The sequence below is a fragment of the Myotis davidii genome, unplaced genomic scaffold (assembly GCF_000327345.1).
Source record: "Myotis davidii unplaced genomic scaffold, ASM32734v1 scaffold205, whole genome shotgun sequence".
NCBI lineage: Eukaryota > Metazoa > Chordata > Mammalia > Chiroptera > Vespertilionidae > Myotis > Myotis davidii.
The window spans coordinates 5,869,584-5,887,070 of record NW_006297573.1 but is presented as its reverse complement, the minus strand read 5'-3'; the positions used below and the strand labels follow the sequence as shown (position 1 = coordinate 5,887,070).

General features: G+C 38.3%; 1 protein-coding gene across 2 annotated transcripts in view; it reads left to right on the top strand.

The window, feature by feature from the left end:
- Positions 1 to 15,857, top strand: part of RERG (RAS-like, estrogen-regulated, growth inhibitor) — a 103,874-nt gene extending 88,017 nt beyond the window's left edge. For both annotated transcript variants that reach the window (XM_006773259.2, XM_015570180.1), the window contains 3 exons: positions 3,130 to 3,186; positions 12,105 to 12,178; positions 13,989 to 15,857. In XM_006773259.2, the coding sequence (XP_006773322.1) occupies positions 3,130 to 3,186; positions 12,105 to 12,178; positions 13,989 to 14,396 (539 nt within the window). In that variant the 3' untranslated portion in view covers positions 14,397 to 15,857. The remainder of the gene's footprint in view (positions 1 to 3,129; positions 3,187 to 12,104; positions 12,179 to 13,988) is intronic.
- The last annotated feature ends 1,630 nt before the right edge of the window (positions 15,858 to 17,487 follow it).

Here is a 17,487-nt window from a genome sequence, read left to right as displayed (position 1 = left end):
CAGCACCCCCAGCCCAGGGGGGTCTGGGTCTGCCGGCAGGATCGGGTCCCAGGCGACCGCCAGCACTCACGCCCCCGTGAGTGTGGGCGGACGCTGCAGCCGCCCCGCTGGCCCGCATCCTGGTCTGCCAGCAGGATCCGTCCGGTTTGGGGGCGTGAGTACGGGCGGATGCCGCAGTCGCCCCGCAGGCCCGTGTCTGGGTCTGCCGGCGGGATCGGGTCCCGGGCGACCGCCGGCACTCACGCCCTCAACCTGCTCTCCGATGGCGCTGTACCATCCTGCCTGCAATATGCAAATTAGCCGCCATCTTTTTTGGCGGTTAACTGCCATCTTAGTTGACAGTTAATTTGCATATCTCACTGATTAGCCAATGAAAAGGGTAGCGGTCGTACGCCAATTACCATGTTTCTCTTTTATTAGTGTAGATAGGATCATACATAGACACAGATGACAGTATGGTGATATCCAGAGGGCAAGGGGGGGCAGGGGCTGGGTGGAGGTGGGCAAAGGGGAGGAAAATGGGGATGGAGACTGTGCTTGGGGCAATGGGCACACAATGCAGAATGCAGATGAGGTTTTGTTGAGTTGTACACTTGAAACCTGTATGATTTTGTGAACCAATGTCATCCCAATAAATTCAGTTTTTTAAAAAAGATCAGCAATAGGCCTAATCAGTTTTTAATTTTTTAAATTATTTTTGCTTGCATGTCCCTAAAACCATTTTGGAAAACTACGTGACCTCTTGCAAATTTTTTGCTTTATATCCAGTTTTTTTCCTGTGAATTTAAATAGCTACAAAGAGTATAAAGATTCTGAAGTCTTGTAAATATTGACATTTTAAAATAAGGACGTTTATTTTACTCTTCTATATGTACCCAACAGACTCTAAAGCACATATCTCTTTGATATTCAACACCATCCTTTAAAAAAAAGAACAACATGTGAATAAACTCTTCTTCACCAGTTGAAAAAAAAAAACAGAAAAATATCTGTCTGGTGCTTACGACTTCTTACATGCCAATAAAAAGACTGCGTTAGTCTCAAGAGAGTGAGGAGTGACAGACCGAAAACTGAAGATCAAACCACAGTGCACTCCCTGTGGGAAGTACTGCAGGGTCAGTGGCCTGCTACTTTAGGCACTGCAAAAAATGTTGGCTCACATCCAGCCTTACGCTCAGTAATTAGAAACAAATTGCTACTTTTAGTCTCTAGCCAAGCCACGTATGCTTGTGGCCTGTTTTATGAGGTTCTCGTTGCAATGGGCACTGTGATCTCTCATATAAAACACTATGATCGTGGATATAGATCTCTCCGTTGATTCTAACATAAGCAATCCTATTAATAAAAGCCTAATATGCTAAGTGTCCAGTCATCTGGTCGGCCGTTCAACCAATCTAAGTGTAATATGTTAATGATAAGCTAAGGTCGCTCAACCGCTCACTATGACGTGCACTGACCACCAAGGGGCAGACAGTCGACCCGTCAACCAGTCGCTATGATGTGCACTGACCACCAGGGGGCAGACACTCTGACTGGTAGGTTAGCTTGCTACTGGGGTCTGGCCCCAATCATGCCCCAGTGGTGCCCCTCAGCCTGGCATATGCCCTCTCACAATCTGGGACCGCTTGGGGGATGTCAGCCTGTTTTGGCCCGAGGCAAACGACCAGTCACTATGACGCACACTGACCACCAGGGGGCAGACACTCAATGCAGGAGCTTTCCCCTGGTGGTCAGTGCATTCCCACAGAAGGAGCACTGCTCAGGCAGAAGCCAGGCTCATGGCTGGCAAGTGCAGCAGCAGTGGTGGGAGCCTCTCCCACCTCCATGGGGAGCAGGCCTAAGCCAGCAGTCACACATCCCTTAAAAGCTCCCAAACTGTGAGAGGGTGCAGGCCTGGCTGAGGGAACCCCCCTGAGTGCACAAATTTCGTGCAACTGGGCCTCTAGTAGATAAAGAAAATACTGACAGTAACTTTCAATGAACTAGTCATATTTCTTTATGGAGTATCTTTAGACTACTATATACAGGGCATTTCCATAAAAATACACAAATAATAAATAAATTTTAAAGTATAAAATATGACAGAAATTGATTCTTTAGTTGGGGTCAGTGGGATCTCAGGAAGACCCACCATCTTCAGAGAGTTCATGAGCTGCCGACATTGTGTACCAAACCGTGTGTATATTTTTCCAGAGAAAGAGTCCAAAGTTTTTATTGCATTTTTGTAGGGTCTATGACACTCCCCTCTAAAAAATTTCTTAAAAACTACTGTGGTATTTTGTGGAAGAGCCACATTCAAGGGGACAAAGAGCCGCATGTGGCTTGTGAGCCGCGGTTTGCCGACCACTGGCCTAGGGCTAGGCCTTAAATTCCCTTTAGTATAATGGACAAATTACAGGCTTGGAAAGAGACTTCTTGGGTGAAAAACCAGACTCAGCCACTAACTAGCAGGTGAGCTCAATTAAATTAGTTAATTCTCAGGATCTCAGTTTTTTATCTGAAAAATGGGGCCAATCCCAGTACCTGCCTCCTAGGGATGAAGTGAGGGTTAAGGAGATTATGCAAGTGAAGTGCCTAGCACAGTGCCAGATCCTTGCCCCGACTCTAGTATTTCAGCAGCATTGCTTTTGATAAACTTTAATGAGTCACTAATAAAATACTTAATCTGGAATATTTTCATAATACAAATAACCAGCTAGTGGTCTTCTCATTACAGGAACAATTATATCACATCTAAAACTCACCTGTATCAATTGTTATCAATAGTCAAAGCTTAGACACCTGTATTGTGATGCTCATGTCTGAATTCATTGTTTGGCTAAAAATTTTACATTGAGCATTTTCACATTGTGATTTTTTTTATTTGTTGGGTTTTAATCCTGTGGCTAACGTAACAAATCTAAGTGTTGATTAATCCATAATAAACCCAGTAAAACAGTACACCAGTTTTTAAGCCACAGTATAAAATTGAAAAAGAAATTGAGTAAACATAAATAAATGTATTGGGTTTATATTCCAAGGAAATACAAAACACATATAATTTGATGGGCTATTTCTCTTTCCTTGTAAGGACAAAAACTATAAGAAAATTAACCAATATGTTTGATATGTTGCTCTTTTTCCCCACAGCTCTTGTAGTGCGATTCCTGACCAAGCGGTTCATCTGGGAATACGATCCCACCCTCGGTAGGTCAAGTTTTCTTTCCTCCTACTCTCCAATCAAAGTTTATGACCCTAAAGAGAGAATGGCATTTTATGTTGCAACATTTTTAAGCACCTTGCAGATGTCTTAGAAGTGCTTTATTGAATCATGCGGAGACTTCCTCTAAGAAGCTATAGATGCGTGTTGCATGCTGTTGTGCTTAGATTTTAATGCAGGATTTTAATGCTCAGAGGAAAAAATCAGGTCAAATCAGAGACAAGAAGGAGTGGGTACAAATGATGCTCTTTCATTAGGAAACATGGCATCGTTCCAAAGGCAGACAGAGGATACAGTGGGCCTGGCTACTTTGATGTGGGATAGAATGGCATGTTAAGGAGAGTGTAACAGTAAATTAAAGCTTATGAACACTGATTTGGGGAAAATGTATAAATAAATTGTGTTCCTCCCTCTTTCATCCCCCATGAAACTGCTTTGAGCCCATTTTAAAAATACAAAAGAAGAAGCATAAATTGACATATGTATCTTGAAAATAGCAATAATGTCAATGCTTTAAGTATTTATCACATGTATTTTTCAAAACAGAGTATTCATTAGAAATATATTTAGTTATCTTATAAATAATGCTAAAAATCCAGAGGCTCTAAGTTAAGCTTCAGATTTTACTCTGAATGAAGCCTTTGAGTTTTTGTTTGTCATGCCCGGTTGGTTTCCTAAAGGGCATCAACACTGAAACCCAGAGGAAGAGGGAAAGGCATACAGTATTTCACTCCCAGGCCCGTGTCCCAGGCAGAGCTGGCCTGGCTCAGATGGTGAAATGGGCAGAGAGGATTCCTGGGTGTTTTTGTTCTGGGGCTGTTTTTGTTGCTGTCACTGTTGTTGCAGTTGTCACCTATGTTCAGTTTAAAAGGGAACTTTTTCTCCCCCTGTGCCTCCTTTCATTGCTTTCCTCATCCATTCACAAATGTTTGTCAAAGGCTCCTATGTGTCAGATTATTCTAGGTGCTGAGGATAAATCAATAGGCAGAAAGAGAGAGCTTTGGCTCTTTTGAGCTCATTGGTAAAGAAAGAAGAGTCAGCCCTAACCGGTTTGGCTCAGTGGATAGAGCATCGGCCTGTGGACCGAAAGGTCCCAGGTTTGATTCCGGTCAAGGGCATGTACCTTGGCTGCCGGCCCATCCCGGTAGGAGGTGTGCGGGAGGCAGCTGATCGATGTTTCTAACTCTCTATCCCTCTCCCTTCCTCTCTGTAAAAAACCAATAAAGTATATTTTAAAAAAAGGAAGAAGAGTCAATAGCCAACTAAATGTGTCAATTGCAATAAGTACTCTGAAGGAAAATTGAACAGGTAAGGGGATAGAATGATTTTATTGTTTATTTCATTTTAACGTTTTAATCTATCTGGAACTTACTTTAGTGAGAAGTATAAGCTGAAAGCCTAACAATTTTTTCAAATAGTTTATCAATTTATTACCCTATTATTTATGAAATACTCCACCTTTCCCCTCTACTTCTAATGCTGCTTTTTATGCAATCAGTTGTCTTTGGAATCTCTTATATAAAGTTATATAGGATTAGCATATAAGCTACACATCCTCCCATATACTTTATCTTTAGATTACTTATAATACTAATACAGTTGTTAACACTGTATTGTTTAGGGAATGATGACAAGAAAAATATTGGTATATGTTCAGTACAGACCCGACTACATAGTACATGTTAGCAACATATAACCTTTTATTTTCAAGTATTTCTGATGCACAGTTGGTTGAACCCAGGTATACTGGATCATTTACAGGTGTAATGGTCATTTACACCAGGAACTAGTTCTAAATTTGCTTTTCACATCCTACACAAGTACCACACTCTTGATGATTATGTGCTCTTTAGAACACAATACCCAAGTAGAGAAAGTCTTCCTTCTTTTCAATTTTACAAAATTATCTTGGCTGCTATTTCCAGTTTATTTTTCCAGGTCAATTTTTAAAACTCTGTCATAATATGACATAATTTTTATTGGAAGGGCATCAAAACTATAAATTACTTTGAGAAGATTAACATCTTTATGATAGTCCATTTTTTAACCTAAGAGATCTTTACTTCTCTGTTTTTCCTTTTAGGTAAATTGTTTTTCAACATCAATAATTTTAATATGTTTTTAATATAGCCATAACCTAATTTTAAAATGATGTAATTGGATTTAAAAATGCATTTGGTTTTTTTTACAAAACCATTCATTTCTGTTATTTGTTCCACCTAAATACTCACTCTCTTCTTAATTTTTATTACTTATATAAGCTTTACAAAGTTCCTGAGACTCTTAATGATTTATAGAAGTTCAGTAGAAAAATACTAATTTCATTTAGTTATACCAGTACATCTCAACAAAAGATGAAGCTGATAAAAATGATCTCATAAGAATTTTGAACTCTCTCTGAATATGTTCCAGTCATTACTCTTGTTAATACCTTAGGTGAACCAATTTTCCTTTTGTTTTTGTTTCATCAATTCTGAGAAACAATTGTTGTAGATAGAATTCTGCCTGCATCAGTTATCTGTGGTGCAGGCTTCCTCACTAGAATAATGAAACTGTTTTGAGTGACCTTGTACCGTACTGCTCTGAAAGGGTTGCAGCTGCTAAGCAACAAGAACGTTGATCAGACGTCAGGAATAGCTGCTGTATGACTCACTCCCAGGTGAGGCTTTCATGGACTCATGCTGGAAAGTGGTGTGTGTCTGTGTGTGCGCACGTGTGAGAAGTCACGAATGTTCTAGCCTAGAGGAGTTCCATTTGACCGAAGAGCTGTCAGCATTTCCGGAACTAAACTTTATACTGTCATAGAGTTTTCAAATCCACCACCAATAGAGAAGGCTACATTAAAAAGCAAAGGTGGGTACTTGAATTATCAGGGGGATCACTTTGTAAATTAAATAATTGTCTAACCACTATGCTGTACACCTGAAACTAATATAAAATAAAATCGAATAGCAACTGTAATTGGATAATAAAAATTTAAAGAGCAAAGTAGGGTAATTGCAAAAAAATAGTCTTAAATTCTGAATTCAGTGCCTTCCTTAAAAATATGGAGCAGTTTTTTTTCAATCTGTAACAGAATTATTGTTTCATGAGAAGTTGAAGGGCATAAACACCATTCAACATACTAATAAAAATGGGCCCTAACCTGTTTGGCTCAGTGGATAGAGTGTCGGCCTGCGGACTCAAACATCCCCAGTAGGGAGTGTGCAGGAGTCAGCTGATCGATGTTTCTAACTTTCTATCCCTCTTCCTTCCTCTCTGTAAAAAATCAATAAAATATATTTTTTTAAAAATGGAATATTTACTACTCTGAAATAATTCTATGAAGGAAATGTTTGCTACTATAATAGCCAGTGATTCCCAACTTTTTAGATGTCAGGATACAATGTTTTTGTTTTGGTATTTGTTTGTTTGTGTGTTTTTTTTTAAATATTTTCATTGTTGAGAGTACTGCAGATGTCCCCCCTTCTTTTTTCCCTTTCCCCCCACCACCTGATTCCCACCCTGCCCCAGGCCTTCACCACCCTATTGTCTATGTCCATGGGCTATACATATATGCATATAAGTTCTTTGATTAATCTCTTCCTTCCTCTCCCTCCTGTTTGTTTTTTAATGGAGAGGGAATATTGTAGGAATTATGATTAGGGGTGTAAACAAGGGGCAGAGGGTAAGGAAGAACTAAATTTGTTCCCTTAATAGACACTTGCATTCCATAAAAGAAGAAATATTTTTAGCATTCAGAAGTTTGGGAGGATATAATAATCTAAGAAAAATATTCAATCATTTATTTACATTGAGCAATTATAAATGCCCCTAAATTTTTCTCATTTCATTGTGGGTCAGTGAAATCTTTGTCAGAGGTCAGAGCTGGTCAAGCACAGCATTTGAAAATCACCACTGCAGCCTGTGAGATTTAGAAATTAGACCACCTAATCAGGAAAACTTCTTGATGGTGGTAGCAGCAATGTTCTGGTTGCAAAACAATAGGATCCATGTTCTGAATAGATCCCAGGAGAGAATTGAATCTCCAAGAGTCAGATTACCCTCAGAAAATACTGAACATGTCAGAGAACACAGACAAAAGTTTAGATCGTGTGCAATTGTGTGTGTGTGTGTGTGGTGTGGTGTGTGTGGTGTGTTGGGGGCATTAAGAGAGATTGCCTTTCAGCACTGACCACTACTTTTGCCCCATAGAGGCACCCGGCTCTGTGTTTGAATAGATCATGGTGTCTATCTAGTTAGTAAAGACTCAGACAAGAATGAGGGTAGGAATTGGGAGACATACTGAACTCAGTGGTGATATTATTTTGTGGTTGGTTCTTCCTGCCTGCATTTCTGCTTAGAAAGGCTCATACAAAGAGAGGGACACACCTAGAACGAGTCTCTCCACCGAAGATTAAAGCAGAAGTACTTAACCAACTCAAAGAACTATTCAATAGTTCTTTAATACTGGCACAGAAAGGAACTTTGAGATCAGCATTGGACAAATAAGAATAAGTGTCCAACCAAGTAAATTTATCCACGATTATGTGACTAGTTTGTGGTTAGACCAGCAATAGAACTCAAGTCAGTACAATTTCAACTCTAGCACAAATCAATGTTACTAACTGCTGTTGTTACTGTATTGGCCAATTGTCCATATTAATATGTTAAAATTTACTACAAAAGCTAAACTAGTGAAAGGATCAACCATACAAGACCTCTTTGAGCATCAGTTTCTCTTAGAGTATACAAAATATACTTCTATTTATAAAAATATACTTCTATTTACTGAATGTACGCTTTAAGCCATGTATCTTTCATATACAGTGCAATCCAGACATAATCTTTAATATGCCCAATTCCATATTCGTACTAATATTAGTTTTACAAGTATACAACATTTTGGTTCATTTAGAAATATCTCTTAGATAATCATCCCCCTACACTTCATAAAAAAGACTGAAAATGTCATTTTCTGTCAGTATGAGAAAAATGAAAAGTATTTCTACCCTTCAAACACATACACATTTTCTTTAATATTCTAAAATGAATAGTGGAGCCCAGCTGGTGTGTCTCAGTGTCTGAGCGTTGATCCATGCACCAGGAGGTCACAGTTGGATTCCTGGTCAGGGCACATGCCCGGGGTTATGGGCTCAATTCCCAGTAGGGGGCGTGCAGGAGGCAGGTGATCAATGTTTCTCTCTCATTGATGTTTCTAACTCTCCCCTCTAAAATCAATAAAAATGTTTTATTAAAATAAATAGCAGAGATTAGTTTTAAAAAGTACCTAATACATTTTTTTTTTTTTAGAATTATCTTTAGAAAAACTAGCACATGGTACAGCCTTTTGCCTGTCTGGGCGGCACTTCCACTGTTTTACTTGTAGTCAGGGGTGCCGAAGGAGAGAAGAGACTCAACGGAAAAAATGCTCAAAATGGCATGAAACGAGCACTCGGCTCAGATGAAATGACTGCTGCCACCCGCGGCTACGTCGGTGGCAGACATTCCCTCATTTCCTGCATTTCATCGTTTTCGTTTCGGTTCACTAACAGCCACAGAATCACGCAACTTCATACAGTTTCCATTATGTTCTATTTCCCCCACTGCGGTCTTCTGTGGTTGAAATTCATATCCTATTTATCATGGAAGCAGCAGAGAAAAATGTCCCTGTCTGTCAGACTTTTGGTGCAAAGAGATGGAAGAGAGCCCAGACTCCGTTTTCCAGGCTCCCGGGCTGGGCTGATGCCAGCCCCTTAAAGAGAGGAGGCAGCACGGAGGAGACACAGGGCGTGGACCCCAGCGCCAGAGCTGCTCTCTTGGGCCTCTCCGTCCCAAGCTGGGACTCTGGGGATGAAGAAGGAAATGAATGAGAGGACACTTAGCGATGAGTCGCTGTAAATGGTATTTTAGGGCATTAAGTCACGCAAAACAACAATCTGCCCTTTAACTTAAAAGAGTAAGTGGGTGGAATGGCCTAGAATTGAGAACTGGACTTACCACCTATGGATTGCATATTCTAGGAGAATGAGAACAATATTTCTTAAAATATAAAGATGAGAGTATAATCTCATCTTTAAATTTTAATTCTCAGTAAAGACATCAGCAGTGTGCCGTGCCCAGGACAGTAATCATTGTCCAGGGCTGGTGGCAGTTATGCTACTGGGTTAAGTCTCCTTCTTATAGTTTGTATTTTGAGTAGATTTACAGCAAAGTAACGTAAAACCGTGGCCAAAAAAGAACTATAAAATATTTGATGAGATGAAGAAGTGAAAGTCAGGACCATGCGGTAAATAGGGGAAAAAACTAAAAGCACTGGCTTACCAGCAACCCTGATGGGAAAGAAACTTCTAGGTTTATTTGGTTTGCCGATTGGTTAGTGATTTGAGTAGGTTAGATGCAAATAATTGAGCTAATGAAATTAATACTTAAGTTAGTCACTCTGTTCTGGTCCTGGTACCCTGTCAGATAGGTGTGAGGCCTTTATTTCATTTAACTTTTCCCACGTCCCCTATTCTGACACCATTGGCCCTCCTCTTTCTACAGGTATATAATCCAACATGGTTGAAACTTAGCATAGAGGTTAAAAGCTGAAATTTCCAAAGCCAGTCTTCCTGGGTTCCAATCCACTTACCTCTTGCCACTGTGTGACCTGTAGCAAGTTATTTAGTGATGCTGTGCCTAAATGTTTCCTCATATAAAATGGAGCTAATGGTAACACATACTTCATGAGATACTTTCGAGAATTAAGTGAGTTAATATGAGTAAAGCATTTAGAACAATTCTTGTTCAAATGGTAAGCAGTATGTGCAAGCTTACATATATATATATCTATACATACATACATACATACATACATATACATACATAGTTTTGAAAAAATGTATTTTTGTATATGCATACATTTTAAATTTATGTAGATTTTATCTTGCTCTAGATCTACCTATAGAGGTAATCATGTGATTTTTCCCCCTTTAGTCCCTTAATGTGTTAAATTGCATTAATAGATTTTAAACAGTCTTTTCAGTCCTGAAATAAACTCTACCTGATCATGGCGTACTTTTCTTATTACAACTGTTGGATTCAATTGAATAATATTTGATTTAGGATTTTTTAAATCTATGAGCCTACAATTTCTTTTTTTTCTCTTATTTCTCTTGTAATACTTCTTATGAGAATCAACATAATGCCCCATAAAAGGAATTGGGTAGCTGACCTTTTTATATTTTCTAGAACAATGTGTTTAATGTTTAATTGAAATCTCCTGTAAAGCCAATTGTATGCAATTGTTTTTTTATGATTGGGAGAAATCTACAATTAGCACTTAAGTGTAGTTACTGGCTATAATTAGTTAACTATTCTATTTCTCATTGTTCTAATCTATGCATTGTCTTCTCCCAGAATTTATTAGGGTTTGAAATCAGTTGTTATATAGTTCCTAATATTATTTTATTTCATCAAACTATGTAGCTATTTCCTCTTTTTGTGTTAAATTTTGTATGTTTGCACCCTCTCTCTTAATTTACTAGATAGCATTGCAAGATTTTTACCTCCCTGCCTACCTCTTTTTTAAAAAATTTTTTTTCAAGCACCGTGCTTTGGTTTTTGCTATCTTTATCTAACGTTCTTTCCTACTGTTTTCTCTTTTACTTCTTTTCTCTTATCTTCTTGGATTTTCATATAGAGCAGCACTAATTGGTATTTATTTTAACCTCTGGTTTCCATTTCATGTGCTAAGGGGCACATTCAGAGCCACAAAAAATTCTTACACCTGCTAACTTCTCACCCCAGTAGAGCTTGGGGACCATTCTATCAGGGGTGGGGAACCTTTTTCTGACAAGGGTCATTTGGATATTTTTAACATCATTTGTGGGCCATACAAAATTATCAACTTAAAAATTAGCCTGCTATATTTGATCAAACATTTAATTAACTCACCCCTAATGCCTTGGCAGGGCCAGAGCAAATGATTTGTCAGGCCTTATACAGCCCACAGGCTATCAGGGGTGGGCAAACTTTTTGACTCGAGGGCCACAATGGGTTCTTAAACTGGACCGGAGGGCCGGAACAAAAGCATGGATGGAGTGTTTGTGTGAACTAATATAAATTCAAAGTAAACATCATTACATAAAAGGGTATGGTCTTTTTTTTTTTTTTTTTTTTTAGTTTTATTCATTTCAACCGGGCGGACCCAGCCCGCAGGCCGTAGTTTGCCCACGGCTGGGCTAGATGTTCCCCACCCCTGCCTGGTGCTGAGCTGCCATTGTTTTTCTACCCTGAAGAGGCAACAAGAGCAAGAGAACTCTGCTTTGTTCCATCTCCCCTTCATACTGCCTAGCCCTCCTCTACTTTTCTCACGTCAGGGCCCATTCACTTTCTACAGCCACAAGCGTTTCTCATAGTTTTACATGATCATTTTTACATGGATAACCATCACCTTCTTCTAATGCCTATTACATTTCTAGGATTGAGGTCTAGAAAGAAATTGGAAGCTCCTGCTTATATGTCGTCTTGTCCGGAACAGTAACAAACAGTGATTTCCAAAAACTGGATTTTTTAGTATCAAGGTAGAATGCATTCTGTAGGAATAACTTTCTCATTTTAGGATGTGGAGGCCTCATTGTAGAAGGAAGAGAGCATCAGGAAGCTGGCCTCATTGGAGATTAAAATGAGTGAGAAGCAAAGAGACTCTCATGTGCCATATCCTGAAAATCTGTTACCTGTTACTTCCGGGAACTCTAAGGATATGAAGATGGCACATTCTTGCAGTCCTTCTTTCCTTCCTGCTGTGCACATTCCCTTATACCACAAAACAGGCGTACTCCTGTAACAAATTTGTAATTTTAAGGATCAAATCAAACCATGATCTTATTTACCTTTTTATCTTCTTTTTCTCTCTCTTTTTTTTTTTTTATCATTCCCTCAGAATCAACCTACCGACACCAAGCAACTATCGATGATGAAGTTGTCACCATGGAGATACTAGATACTGCTGGTCAGGTGAATAAGTGGTTCAGCTAAAATATTTTTTTGGTTCAAATGAGCTGTGCATAATATGAACAAAAGATACTTTCCTATAATAAACCAGTTATTCATAAAGACATTTTAATTTAATTATCTAAGTAAGTGTATATCAATGTATTTGCAACAGCCTGTGTATGCATCCTTATATAAATTACTCAGTAATTCAAGGGGTTTGAAAAATACCATAACATTCACATTGCCCACCCATATTTTGAGGGGCGAATTGCAAGATATTAATAGATTTTCATGCTTAAAAGTGTTTTTGAAATGCTCTGATAAAGTTAAACAGGAATCTTTCTTTATAGAAGTTCTCAGAGCATTTATTATGCTTATGTGTAAATTAACTCATTAAGAACTTCAGTATATAATATACTGAATTTATATGACCTCAGAATCTTTTATCTTAGGAATCTCGCCTTTAATATTCTTTCTAGACCTCACCACACCCTATTGAAAATATGAGCCATATCATTAAACAATAACAATTTATTTAATATAAATTTGCTCTGAGGTCAGTCAGTTCTGAGTTACCAATGGGTTCATAGATAGGTTTAGTTCCCAAAGATAGGAATGATCACTAGGAATGAGAATTAGGAAGCTAAAGGATTTCATGGTGCTTATCAGTGACCTATGACCCCAAGAAGACTGTCATTAAAGTATTTAATCCAAGAAATGTTCTTGCAAGTAACTATATACTTTTATTTCTCATCACCATCTGTTTCCTATACATGTTCTCACCTTCTACCCAGAACTGACTCTAGAAAGAGGCAGCAGGGAAGTACATGCCTGCAGAAGTCACTGAGCCCATGAAGGCAATACATTTTCAAATCACACATGCTGCCTTCCTAGGAAGGAGTGATCACACCCTTTGAAAGATACTTTACTATAATTAACCAGTGATTCATAAAGACATTTTAATTTAATTATCTAAGTATTTATCTATCGATGTATTTGCAACAGCCTGTGTATGCATCTTTATGTAAATTACTCAGTACTTCAAGGGGTTTGGAAAATACCATAACATTCACATTGCCCACCCATATTTTAAGGGGCGAATTGCAAGATATTAATAGATTTTCATGCTTAAAAGTGTTTTGAAATGCTCTGATAAAGTTAAACAGGAATCTTTCTTTACAGAAGTTCTCAGAGCATTCGTTTTCAAACACCCTTTGAAAATCACTTCAAATGAGTTTCTATCATTATTGGTACTACATATTTTTGAGAGAATTGAAATAGGAGGGAAAAAAAGCCAAAAGCCCCAGACTCTGAGTTTGACTCTTTATATGATTATTCATTTTTTCTGCCCTTGGTGGCTAATTATCCATAATCTGAAGAATATAGAGATAAAACAAATAAACAACAAAAAATCAAAACTATTTCACTAAGCTGTGCCTCTAATTCTGATCTCTAAGGGGTGAGGTAAGGTCTACTTTGTTACCTGTTTGCTAATTCCTTAATTGTAATGAAGTCTCAGAGGCAGTGTGCTTAACTAAGAGGGTACTTTCTTTATAGTTCTTGTGATTAAAGATTTAATGATGTAGCAAGAAAAATTAAAAGCAGAAAGTTAAGGACTAAGCAGACAGAGAAGTTCTAGTTTCCTAAAATACCTTGCTATGAGTAAGGAATGCTTTTATTCTCAACCAATTTGAGAGGGTAAGCTTGTCAAGAACTTTTAATGACACTGACTGGAAAGAATAGTCATTAAGGGATCACTCTTAACATCAGCAGCATCTCTGCACGGGGATTACTTCCAGGTCTCCTGACGGCTGTGTTTTCTTGCCATCAGGAAGACACCATTCAAAGGGAAGGACACATGCGATGGGGGGAAGGCTTTGTGCTGGTCTATGACATCACTGACCGAGGAAGTTTTGAGGAAATGCTGCCCCTGAAGAACATTCTGGATGAGATCAAGAAGCCCAAGAATGTGACTCTCATCTTGGTTGGAAACAAAGCTGACTTGGACCACTCCAGGCAGGTCAGTACTGAAGAAGGAGAGAAGCTGGCCACGGAATTGGCATGTGCTTTCTACGAGTGTTCTGCCTGCACTGGAGAAGGGAACATCACGGAGATATTCTATGAGCTGTGTCGAGAGGTGCGTCGCCGGAGGATGGTGCAGGGCAAGACAAGGCGACGCAGCTCCACCACACACGTCAAGCAAGCCATTAACAAGATGCTCACCAAAATCAGTAGCTAGGCAGCTCCGTTCTCGCGAAGGCCCTGCGGAGGTCATTGGAAACACTTTCTTGTCCTTTTCCCTTTTATATCCCCCCCAATAAAAGAAAATACTCCAGCCCTCACTCTAACTCTGGGAACTATCTGAGCTTCCCCTTGTTCCCAGCCTCCTATATGTTGAGAAGTTATAGAGTGTTTTATGCAATTTCAGTGCTGACAATTACTCCCTTCCCTGCTTGAATAAGGTACACTTTCTTGCAATTTGGACATGTAATCACCAGAGATTCTGACATGCCTGGGTTCATGTTAAGCTGTTTTTAGGCATCATCACTTTGCTTCAGTAGGCTGAAATCTTTTCGAAGGCATTTTTAAATTCCTTTTCTCATCAAAGTCTACAAATGATCACCTTAGAAGTTCAAGACAATAGGAAATACAGTAAAAACGCAGGAAGAGTAGCTGAAAGATTGGAGCATGGAATGGTGTCCTGGTTCCTATTTGAAGCAAGGATTTTCTGAATTATGTTGTATTATCTTGTTTTTCTTGAACCTTTATTTTGTTCTTAAATTCAAACATGTTCTCCCAAGGTTTTCCATTGTGTAGTAGAGAATTCCATTTCAATTGGTTCTCTCAATGATCTATTTATTGATCATCGCACCCTAATCTTCTTCTGTGACTCCAACAAGAGTTCATTATAACAGAGGCAGCAGGACCCCTCTGTTCAGATCCTGCTACGCACTTTCTCACCAAGCCTGGGGTGAAGTAATGACACTAGGAATCTTTTCACCAAACCCTAACTTTATTGAATGCTAACAGAGGGTTTAGAATTAGAGGTATCTGATTCATTTCTCTCTCTGCTTATCACCTTAGCAGAAAGACAACAGTCCAAAAGCAGAAAAATTAAGAATAAAGCTGAAATACCCTTGTATTGGGGAGCCAAGCTCTGTGCCAGACACAGTAAGAAAAACCGGCCTCTGATGCATTACGTTGGTTACATGACTTCTTCTAATTCAGGTTAGGACAAAAGTAGGTTTACAGCTGTTCATGTGGAAAATAATTAATAAATAATAATACCAGAATAATCTGTGTTTTGTGTACTCACAACTATAAACTTACTTTTGCCCCACCCTGTATTTTGGATAAATTAATTCATGTAGGAGAATTCAGAAAAGAGTGGCTGATTCAAGTTCACTATACCCAAATAAATGTGTATAAAACAGTTTCTTTTATTGTGAAAATGCATAGTCTATAACTGATAGAAACTTATGATTCTTTTTTCCTTATTTTGCCCCCATATATCAAGACTTGGGCACTTTATTTTAGAAGAAAATATGTATCTTTTACATATGTGTGTATTTACAAATGCATAGATATATGTATAAAAATGTGTAAGATTGGAGGCTTCAATTCACCAAATGCATTTGGACAACTTGGTGTAACTATTTTGTGTGAATATAATAAAAAACATAATTTTCACATTCTCTCACATTAGAACAGTCTTTCTTGTGATAACATGAAATGCTTGTAAATTTTAATAGACACTTGAGGGGACATTCAAATCGTAGAGTTGATGAATCAGTGAATGTGATATAAAAAATAAGCTTCAGTTCGCAATAATAGATATGATTTTTTTAAATGCTCAGGTGCATATTTCATCAAATCCTCACAATAATCTTATGCAAGAGATGGTACTATGATTACAGTTGCAGGGAAGAAGATATTGAACCAAAAGTTTGCATATTTAGAGGGTAGAGGCAGGATTTAATCCAGAGAGGCAAAGTCAGACCCTGGAGCCCATGCTGACATTTGTAAAATATCAATAGACTGATATATGACTCTTGTTCTTGAGCTATAAAGATGAAGACATGGGAAGAAGAAAAATTGATAAAGACTTGCTTTAGTTATGCTTTCATTCATGAAACAAATATTGATATATAAGTTGGACATGTAGCTTGACACAACTTAGTTCATTTGATTGTGTGTGAGCTGAAACTTGAAGAATATATACAAGTTATTCGGGGGGGGTGAACATATTCTAGGCAAAAGGAATAGCTTGAATCTAAAATATGGAGATATGAAGGCTGATGGTAAGTATAATTGAAAGCAGTTGAAAGAGCTACATATATCATATTTCAGGATAAAGGGAGAGGGATAACAGAGGGAAGGAATTAAAAGAAAGAAAAAAATAAGGGATTTGGAAGTGAAAAAAAGGCAAAGATTCATAAAACTGCAAGGTTACATCACTATATATTAATGGACCTAGTAGCTGACTTAGCTGTGATTAGTTTTCAGTAATATCCATGTAGACAGGGTAGGAAAAATGAAAGCAGAGTGAAATTGCTTTTTTTAATGTTGCCATCTTCTAGAATTACAGTGTATTTCATTCTCTCCTCCCTCTACTGGGGATGAAGCTCAGCCAATTCCTATTAAGAGCAAACTTCTAAGGAGACATAATGAAGTATCCCGGTGCCATCTTAGACCAAACACTAAGGAGGTGAAATTTATAGTCACCAACAGCAGCAACTCCCCTCAACACATGCATACAAATCCAGACCTGTTGAAAAAGCATAGAACCGCTGGCTTAAGTCCCAACTGGTAATTACACAAGAACATGAGATTGCACAAATATAAATTACTTATTCCTCTCATGCCGCAGGCTTTTCCACAAATGAAGGTTATAAACCGTTGTGGTCTTTAAAATAGTATTTTAATGATGGAAACCTGTGTGTTCTTGAATAATGATGATGGGTTGTTATCACCACATTACCACTACCAATGTTTGCTGTTTGGAGTTGTTTTCCTTTCCTTTTAAGATTCAAAAGGCTTTATTCCTAAATATTGTGCCTCACAGCACTGAGGGAACAAGACCTTACTTCAGCATCTTCCTTTTCAGTAAAGTGTAATACTTACAAGTTTGTAAATAAAAACAACATTTTGGATTCTAAGTATAATACCAACCAAGCTTTCTTATTAAAACAGCCCACACCCACCTTGAGAGTACTGTAATAAAAAAAAGTAGCTAGTTCACTAGGTCAGATTTAATCAGGGTCACGATGAATTCAGTTGTCCTGAGCTAATAACTTATTGGGAGATTCTGAGGGGAAAAAATGACATAA